Source organism: Triticum dicoccoides, chromosome 2B (genome assembly GCF_002162155.2).
Source record: "Triticum dicoccoides isolate Atlit2015 ecotype Zavitan chromosome 2B, WEW_v2.0, whole genome shotgun sequence".
Lineage (NCBI taxonomy): Eukaryota > Viridiplantae > Streptophyta > Magnoliopsida > Poales > Poaceae > Triticum > Triticum dicoccoides.
Genome location: NC_041383.1, coordinates 182,744,736 through 182,754,333, shown reverse-complemented (window position 1 = coordinate 182,754,333; position 9,598 = coordinate 182,744,736). Strand labels below are relative to the sequence as shown.

Here is a 9,598-nt window from a genome sequence, read left to right as displayed (position 1 = left end):
TTCACCTTGAGAAATTGTCCTATACTCTAAGATTGAGATGGCCATGGTATGAATAGAAATAATCTTCAAGGATGTGGGTGGGCATGGGGAACCCGTGCGATGAGGCGGACTTGACCTATTATATTCTTCTACCACCATCACAATGAGTAATGGCGCTTGTGCCCCTTTTTGTGACTCCCTGTGTCTTAACGATAAAAAGGCAAAGGACATTGCCCCCCACCCTCATCTACGTGGTCTCACTGGGGAAGAATTGGAAAGTGTGGGAAGCCATGATGGATCATGCATGGATCCACAAGATAAAAATTAGTTCCCTCCTATCCATGGAACACTTCCATAAGTACGTCTTACTTTGTGCATGCTTTCGTGAAATTCAACTCAGTGCAGACACCAAGGATGGATTGTGTGGAAACACACAGAAAGCAGTCACTACTCGGAAGCCACAGCATACAACACACAATACAGCGGCTCGACACATTCGTCCATGAAGAGTTCAATGTGGGTGCATGGGCGCTGCCAAAGGCCAACCTTTTTGCATAGTTAGAATAAAACTTGGACCGCCGATCAGTCAGCCAAGCGAAGTTGGCAAAATCATGGCCTTTGCCCCTTGTGCAAGAGAGTGCAAAAATCTACGGCAATCTTCTCTTCTAGTGTGGATTCACCCTAAGGCTTTAGAACTTGACCAAGTAGTGGCTACGCCTTGATGCCATCGAAACTCCTCTTAAGTGTGCTCGCTCGAAGAATGATGGATCAAAGTGAACAACAACAAGCCTAATGGAAGGCCATTGCCTCCCACAACATGGTCATTTCTTGGATGAATTCAAACGAGAAAATGCTAGAATTTTCTGAACAACAACAATGCTACTTGATGTCATCAAGAAAGAGGCATCACTTTGGACTACTACCAGCGCGAAGCATTCGAGACAAATAATGCTGAGAGCATAAACCCTAGGTTGTAGCACTTAAACTTTCCGCAAACCTTGTATAAACTGCTTAAATAATGGGACCATCGTTTTTTGTACAAATTCTATGTTCTGCTGAATAAAAGGACAACGCTTCTGCCGGTTGTTCAAAAAAAGGTGTGGTGCTTTCCAAAAATACTCCCTCCGTACCATTAGCAATTCAAAATTTGAACTGTTAAAACGACATATATATTATGGTACAGAGGGAGTATATACGAAACAAAAATGCCTTTTTTCCAAAAAAAATCTGCATCAGGGAACGAAACTAGTGCAGAGCTGCGGAGTTGGAATCTTGCGTGGGCACTGCTTCTTTGTTGTCGTCTCCGGTGTAACCGGGGGAACCATCTTCAGCGTTCATCTTCTTCTCTAGCTGAGCAAGAGCGTTAGTGAGAGACCTCACGTCCAAAGCTTCGCCCAACGCACCATCGGAATCATACTGAAACATACATAGAGTAGCATCAGTTTTGCCAGTATTTTACCAATAAATTAAGCAAGCAATGTTAGAAAACTAGAGTAGAAGAGAGGAGATGGACACCTTCTCCAGCCGTAGAAGACGCTCCTCCGGATCCAGACGATCAGCGCCGATCTTGCTCGGACTAAGGAGCAGGCGGAGGTGTGGCCGAAGGAACTCCGCGCAGTGCGATCCGAGCTTGCAGGCCGGGAAGGCGGACTCGCAGCCGAGCTGGAAGAAGGGGCAGTTGGCGAGCTTCATGGGGCAGACGGTGACGCAGTGCCGGTCCATCTGGCGCCGGGCGACGGCGAGGCCGCAGCGCTGCTCGCAGGGGAGGAGCTTGAAGGCGCACGCCTCGTCGTGCGCGTCGGCGCGGCAGGCGGAGACCTCGGCCCGGCAGCCCTGGGCGTGGTTCCGGCACCGCACGGGCCTGAAGCCGCAGCGCCTGGCGACGTGGTCCGCGAGCTCCTCCGGCGTCCCCAGCTCCTCGCGGCAGCGAAACCGGCCGCCGCCGGCGTCCAGGCCGCGGAGGAGGTCCCGCGCGACGGCCTCCCGCCGCTCGACCGGCCAGAAGCGGGTCGCCTCCATCTCCTCGACGAGGTCGTCGATCCGGTCGTCGCGGCCGTCGTCGCCGCCGCCCAGGTACGGCAGCCAGCCGGCGATGGAGACGGCGACGCTCCTCTTGCTGCCCGCGAAGTCGTCCAGGAACACGGCCAGCGCCTCGGCCGGGTCGTCGCGGTCGATCGGATCCTGATCCTCCTCCGCCCCGGCCGGGGTGCTGCTCCGGTGCGCGACGTAGCGCACCAGCTCCGCGCGCAGCTGGACGGCGAGCGAGGAGGAGGGGCTCCCGAGGGTGCTGTCGACGCACGCCGCGGCCAGGCCCGGGAGCAGCAGCTGCGCCAGCTTGTGCACCACCTGGATGTCGCAATTGGGGCAGGGCAGGAGGGTGGTCCGACCAACCGGGCCCTCCCCCTCGCCGCCGCCGCCGCCGCCTCCTGCTCCTCTTGTGATCCTTCTCCCCGGATCTGCTTCGACTACCGGAGCCTCCAATTCCATGGCGCGGCGTTCAGCTTCTCGCTGCGGCCTCAGCTGCACGCCGGTGACGCGTATGAGCTACTGCAAACAATGGCTGGGATAGCACGGGGAATTCGTTACCTGCCAGGGACGCAGTTGCAGAGCGGAGAGCCGGCCTAGATCGATCGATCAATCAGGTTGAAGCCGAATTCTGATCGGATTGTAGAGGCCGTCTAATTTCTTGTGGTGAGCAAAACTAAGTCAACTCACGGGATAGAACGGGAGAGAGGAGACAAGAAAAGTAAGATGAGGGATTTTATTTCAGTGAAGGAAATCGATTATTTCCTTTGTTCCGCTGGTCTGGTGGGAGGGTGAACAGTTTCCTATTCGGAAATGCTCTCCTGCAGCCGAGTATTAGGTGTACCTATTTTCTTTTCTCGGCACCTTGTATAATGTAAGATGCTTAATAAAATGAACCGAATCTAGATATGTACATGAGGGTTTCTTGAGAGAAGGACCGCCGCCGCTGCATATACTTCTGCTTCCCTCGCCTTCGGCAGTCACCTTAGTGTTAGGGTCTTCTGATTTTAGGAGTTTTATATGTTCTTCGTTGGTGTTTAGTGAACATAGTTTTATGAGAATAAAGTTCCTCTCGTCCTTTTTTGGCGGTGCCATAAAGCTAGAGAGGGTTTTTTCTGGCACATTCAATTACTCGGTGATGAATTATCTTATTCTGTCAAGTTGTTGTCATTGATTTGATTATGTGTGGAGTTGAAATTTTTTCCTCAACATCATAGTGAAGATCACAAGATTCGGCGACACAGATTTTCAAAGGTTCATCCCAGCCAGCCACTCAAGGCTTCCCATCTTTCTGGGTGGACGGCTCATGGGGCTGAGAAACCTTCATTGGCAATCAATTTCGTGTGAGCGAAAGAGTGAAAGTATCGCTGCTCACTGAAGTCTTGAGATGTTTCCAAGAGATATATTGTAATTCTTAGTCACTGGAGTTACTTTATATTTTCTTGCATCTTATATCCAAAGCATAATACAAGTGTCCCTAAAAAAAGTGAACCAAGTTTTGCTTAAGCATCAATACTTTATCTTTACACAAGAGGGGATGCCTAAGTGTCTACCATACCTCTATAAAATAAGCATCTATGCTTGAAAAACATTTATTTCTTGCACTGTACAAGGCCTAAAAGACAACTACCGCCGTTGAGCTAGCAGATTGCATATATGGCATATGCAGGACAGAAGATCCTATAGTACCCCTTTGGCCGGAACTACGTCTAGATATGTTAATTTCTTTGACAAGTATTTTCGGACGGAAGAAGTACGAGAACAATAGAGAGGGAACTTCAATGACCAACACAACACAGCGTGTTTGCCATGTCGTCTCCCACTTCTCCCTCATCACTTCAGTAGTGCTAGTGCAGCAAACCTCCACGCATTCCGTGCCGGGCACGACGCCATCACGCAACCTGCATATATACATTATTATTATCACAATTTCGTTTCTGCTTGCTAGCATGACTACGATCACAAATCATCACACTGCAGTAAGGTTCCCTCATCGATTTGAACTTGGATGGCTGCTATCTTTGGGTGAGAAATAGCCTGCATCCCTGTCAGCGGTTCCAGAAAAAAAAAACATGGATGCCGCACACGTTCTTTTTGTCCATCAGCTTATATCTATGTTCACAATGATATATACGGAAACTACACTGGCAAATTGAGTGTTTCATACGAACAATCTAAACAAGGAAAGTGAGCTCTACACACATGATGTAAAGCAATCTGAAGTACTGAAGCCTCAACTATGCAGTCTTTCCGCCAGCAACGAGTACATTGCACGTTTTCGACCTACACGATCCAATGCAGCAGCAACTCTCCTGACCTACCTAGTCACAAGGTGTCCCCGACTGGCAGCCGAGATCGCCTTGCAGCAGCTATCCCTCAACTTGCATCGAAGATATCCACATGAGAGATATCAGGATCACACCATGCGACCAATCACCTCACTTCCTTGAATCGAGGCCACCCTGCAAAATCTTGGTCCATAAAGGGGCAACCAAGATTGCACAAAGCCACACCAAGCACCTTGCAATCCCCACTAACCCTTGTCTGCAGGGCTTCTGTAGAACTCACATTTATGTTAGCTTCCCAAAGTTCCACGCCCTCATTCAGGAAGTCCGCGGCCGCCCTTTGAAAAGACAAGTGCCCTGATGCTATGTTTGATCCTGAAGAAGGACAAACATTAGTGCGTCCAAAGGAATCTCAGTGACCCATTAGAACGGGGTGTGGAATGCGGTATAGAAACATAGATGATCAATTGTGCAGCCTTGGCGAAACAGAAGTCAGATTAAGTATTATTAGGTAGGAAACTCTAAGTGCAATGCTCACACCAACAGCACCAAGGGGTTTGGTTTTCTGTGAGGTTATCAGGTTATCAGATACAAGTTTGAACACAGAAATCAGCTGACAGTCCATTCATTTTGATCCTATGACAGGCACTCACAGGACAAAATATTGTGGTAACACCGTCATAACAATTATAACTACCTGGTTTTCTCATTTTGAGAAATTACCAGCATTTCAATGTCTAAAGGTCATGATACGAGGCTGCACCGTGGGTTTTTAAGTGAGATTAAAATGTCTTTGTATGGCGTATGGTGCATGGCATGTGCAGCTTGCTGCCAGAAGAATCGCCTCTGCGGTCCTGCTAGTCCCCTGGATGCTCTGGAAGCACCGCAATGACTGCGTTTTTAATCATGGCCGCCCCCTCATTGCTGACTTGCTCACAAAGATCAAGGAGGAGGCTGCCCTTTGGGCTGCCGCTGGCGCGTTAGGGCTTAGAGCCATCATCCCGCAAACCTGGGACGTCCACTAGACTATCTTCACCCCGAACTGTAACCGCCTCCCAGGAGGATTGTAACTATTAAACCCTCCCTTCTTTTCAATACAATGAAACGCAAGCTCTTTTGCGTTTCCTCGAAAAAAAAATGTGTTCTAGGGGATGGCTACAGTACAGATATATTGAAAGAAGTTGTCGACCCCACTTTTCCTTCTACATTTTGCCACTTCTCCCCATTTCCATCTTTAGGATGAATATATTATATCACAAAATACTCCCTCCGTCCGGAAATAGTTGGCACTCAAACAGATCTTTACTACTAAAGGAGAATCGAACGTCGTGATGGTTCGACCTCCTCGCGCTACTCCTCCGCCTCATATCCCCGCCTCGCTGGAAAAAAAATCGCAGGAAATAGAACCCCACGTTCCATGGTAGCGAAAAAACCGAGATAAACCACACATTCTCCACCTTCTCCCCAAACTGTCCATCTCATTGCCAGATCTCTTTCGCACGAACCCGAACGACCCGGCTCTCTCCTCTCCTCGCGACCGCGCGGCGCCCTCCCTCCATAGGTTTGCCATAGCCGGAGCCCCCGGGCGACGACCGTCCAAGCCACTCTACCGTCATGGATTGAAGGAGGCAGCGGCGGGGGGCGGTGCAGATCCCATCTTACCCTCCACCGTCACGTATGGAAGGAGGCCATGGCAACCAGCTGTGCGAAGCCAATCCTCCACCTGGCAGTTATGTGCGGCTCCCTCCGCCGGAGCTTCTCTGCACATGTACGTTGTCTCGTCGGTCTCTTCATCCCTTTGGTCGGCACGCACCGGCGCTGCTGACCCGTGGTTGACCAGCAGCGGAGGCGTGTGTCAGGAGTCTCCAGCCGCTGCATGCTACATTATCAGGTTTGATCTTCTGTTATGTCTTGATCCCTTCAGTTTCCGATTGGAACATTCCATTCTTGTTAGTGATCATCAGGGATCCCATCAGCCCTCATATCTGGACAGATATATGGGATTTTTCATCCGTGTGTGGTTCAGTTGGCATATTATTAGGCATCTAATAAAATTGCCTAAAGGTGACCGCCGAATACCATCCCCTCACCGATCAGGCCCAGAAGATGGTGAAACTCTCACAAGGTGAACACCATGGGGTAAAGCTAGCTTATAATTTAGCGGCGGCGTGGTGTCATCATGGTCAGAGGAGGCAACTCATATGGGGATGCCAAGGAGATCAATCAGAATTCTATTGCTGTTGTTACACCAAAATATCTTTACAGCTGCTATTTTTTTAAATATCCCAAATACAGATTATTTTGTCAATGCAACAACATGATCAATCTCAATCTGGGACAATGCATTACTCATAGTATACTTAATAATTAAGTGGAGTTCCAAAAGCGACGGTGATGGTTGTGCCACCACCAACAGCAGAGAACAAAGAGGCGTGGCAGTGGTGGTGCAGAAAGAGTGATAGAGAAGTGGGAGGAAACTAAGTAGCGGCATTGGTGTAAGGACTAAGGAAGAAGGGGAGAGCATGGAGAGCAAGATGAGGTTGTGGGGAAATGCGACAGTGTAATCGCTCCCTAAGCCTATCGGCATGACCCAATTCACTCCAATTTTTTTCCAGGTTCAGTTTTGTTAGCATTGGTATTCACATTCTACTGTTCAGAGAAAAATATATTCATTATTACAGGGTGGAAGTTATCTGTACTTTTGTTTTGTACATTTTTACAGCTATACCTTAGTGGAAGTGAGCCAGGCCCTTGAAAAACACTCACGGTAGTCACTTCGTTCAGTAACATTTTTGCATGTATAGCATGTAGGTTTCATTCACATCTAGCAAAAGACTCTCCAGACAACGGAGGTTTGCTTTGTAGACTTTATTTTCTAATACAGTCAAACTTCAAGATATATGTACTTTTTTTGATAATCAACACACGCATTCAATTGAACATACTACCCGCAGAAAAGTAGTCAGTCAAACATGCTTGCATTTCCGTAGATGGTATATAGGTCCGAATTAATGATTGTAGGTGTTGACCGAAAGTGCCTTTCTGCTCCCGAGCTCATTTGAGCTCGGTGAACAGTAAAATCGAAAAAAAATCGAAAAAAAAATTGGGAGAAACATTTGGATCCCTGTAAAATTCCAAAAAGGTTCTAAGTGCTTGCAAAAATTCATCATGAAATCACATCCCTGTAAGGCGTGGCAAAAAAAAAAAACAAATTCAGTACTCCAAAATGCTTTTGAAAGTAGCATTTTCAGAGTACCGATTTTTTTTTTTTTGCCACGCCTTCTAGAAATGTGATTTCATGACGAATTTTTGCAAGCACTTAAAAACTTTTGTCAATGTTTCTCCCAAAAAAAGGATTTTTTTGAATTTTTTTGATTTAGTTTTGATTTTACTGTTCACCCGAGCTCATTTGAGCTCGGGTGCAGAAACTCTGCGTCCGGTGTTGACGTACTATGTACAATGTAAGAGAACGACATGGATGATATATTATTAGAGAAAAAAAAAGAAAGAATTAGGGTGGACGTTAATTTGCTGGAAGTGAGTACTCCACTACAATGCTTCTAATAGTTTTATAGTTCTATATATGATGCAAACCTATGTGTTCAGGAGCCGTTTTTGCTATGGAACTCTGAAGCATGTGGTTGAAGTAAACACTGGACGGAGAAAGACTTCGCATATTCAGCAGCAGACCCAAAGCTGCTGGTGCGAAAACAGAATTTGCACCGTACAACAGGCAAAGCCTCACTACAGAGTTCCGCATAGGGATATGCTTTTTGCAAAGGTAATTGAGATATTTTTTTGAATGATGATAATAAAGATTTATACTTTTAATACATGTTTCAGCTATAGGAGGATGCCAAGGAGATCAATCAGATTTCTTAACACATTAAGACATCTTCATCTTTTATTGCTACTGTTGCAGCACAATAGCTTTAGTGTTGCTATTTTTCAGAAAAATATCCCAATTTACACATTGTTTTGTCAATTTTAATTTCAAAACGGAGGTTTGTTTGGTAGACATTACTTTCTAAATATAGTTAAACTGTAACAGATATATACATTGAGCAGAGTCAACTGAACATGGTACCAGCAGAAAGAGTCAATTAAAACATGATGTATTTTCTTAGTTCTTAGATGGTATGTACTATGTAGGTCCTGGACTAATAATCGTAGGTGTTGACATACTATTTCTATTGTAAGAGAACTATGTGGATGATGCATCATTAGAAAAAAATGACAGAATTAGGATGGTTGTTATTCTGATGGACGTGATTAGTCCACTACAATGCTTCTAATAGCTTTATAGTTTTATGATGCAAACCTGTTCGGGAGCCTTTTTTTCTACGGAAATTTGAGGCATGTGGTTGAAGTAAATACTGTACGGAGAAAGAGTTTGCATATTCAGCAGCAGTGCAGGCTGCTGGTGCGACAACAGAATCTCCAAGCTGAAGTGAAACACATACGGCAAACTGTCAATCTTGTATCGAATGAGAGCCAAAAATTGATGGTAACTTCCCTCATCTTATCAGGACCAGATAGGAAGATCTCCCGAGTACACGGTCGAGAGGAACCTCAGCAAAGGGGGGCTCGATCATGTTTTCGTCGGCCGGCATTTAGCTGGTGCAACAGGATGGTCCACATGTGTGAGTGCTCAACAGGTGGGTGATATTTTTACATGTTCCCTGCTTTCTTACTATACCCTTTGCCAAAAAAAAAACTTTGGCGTCGGGTTTTGTACTGACTGATGTGAAGCCAGAGGAAAGCTAATTGCACATTTGTTCACGTTACAGTTTCTGTTTGTGGGTGGCAAGGACTTTGAGATTACCACATGTCCCCTGTTTAATTATCTATATTAAGGCGTGGCCTTCATGTGTAGCCATTTTTTCTAAGCAGCAACAAGAACCTACAATTCATTGGAGTTGGATAAAGAGTGCATATGTAACAAAAGCAGCTGCAAGCCCGAGGCAGAGACGAGGAATGACAGAGATGTACCATAGTCATGCTTTATCTTCTTCAGGGTTGGGAGGGAGAAAGGGAAATGGTGATTTCCGGAGAGGGAGCAAGCGGGAGAACTGTAGTTTTTCAACGAATGTTGAAAACTGAATGAACGCCTACTGGATAAATTACATGATCTGAAAACTTGACGCTATGTTGTTGCATATAAATAATTTATCATCCAGTATTCACCAGTCTCCCCGTGTTGTTCAAATTCCCTTCAATGATGACAAAGCATGCAGGCAACTTTGAGTATATGTACCTTATATATCATTGTCAGATTGTAAGATGTTGACGTGTTGTCCATCTTTCAT

General features: G+C 46.3%; 1 protein-coding gene across 2 annotated transcripts; it reads right to left on the bottom strand.

Moving 5' to 3' along the window:
• Positions 1 to 960: 960 nt before the first annotated feature.
• Positions 961 to 2,906, bottom strand: LOC119362942. 2 transcript variants are annotated; one of them, XM_037628221.1, is made up of 3 exons: positions 2,566 to 2,906; positions 1,495 to 2,499; positions 961 to 1,395 (listed from the first exon to the last, which is right to left on the bottom strand). In XM_037628221.1, the coding sequence occupies exons 2-3, from the start codon at positions 2,464 to 2,466 to the stop codon at positions 1,225 to 1,227; spliced, it is 1,143 nt and encodes a 380-aa protein (XP_037484118.1). In that variant the 5' UTR covers positions 2,467 to 2,499; positions 2,566 to 2,906; the 3' UTR covers positions 961 to 1,224. The 2 variants fall into 2 exon arrangements, with proteins under 2 accessions (XP_037484118.1, XP_037484119.1); XM_037628222.1 differs by having other exon boundaries at positions 2,570 to 2,906.
• Positions 2,907 to 9,598: the final 6,692 nt, after the last annotated feature.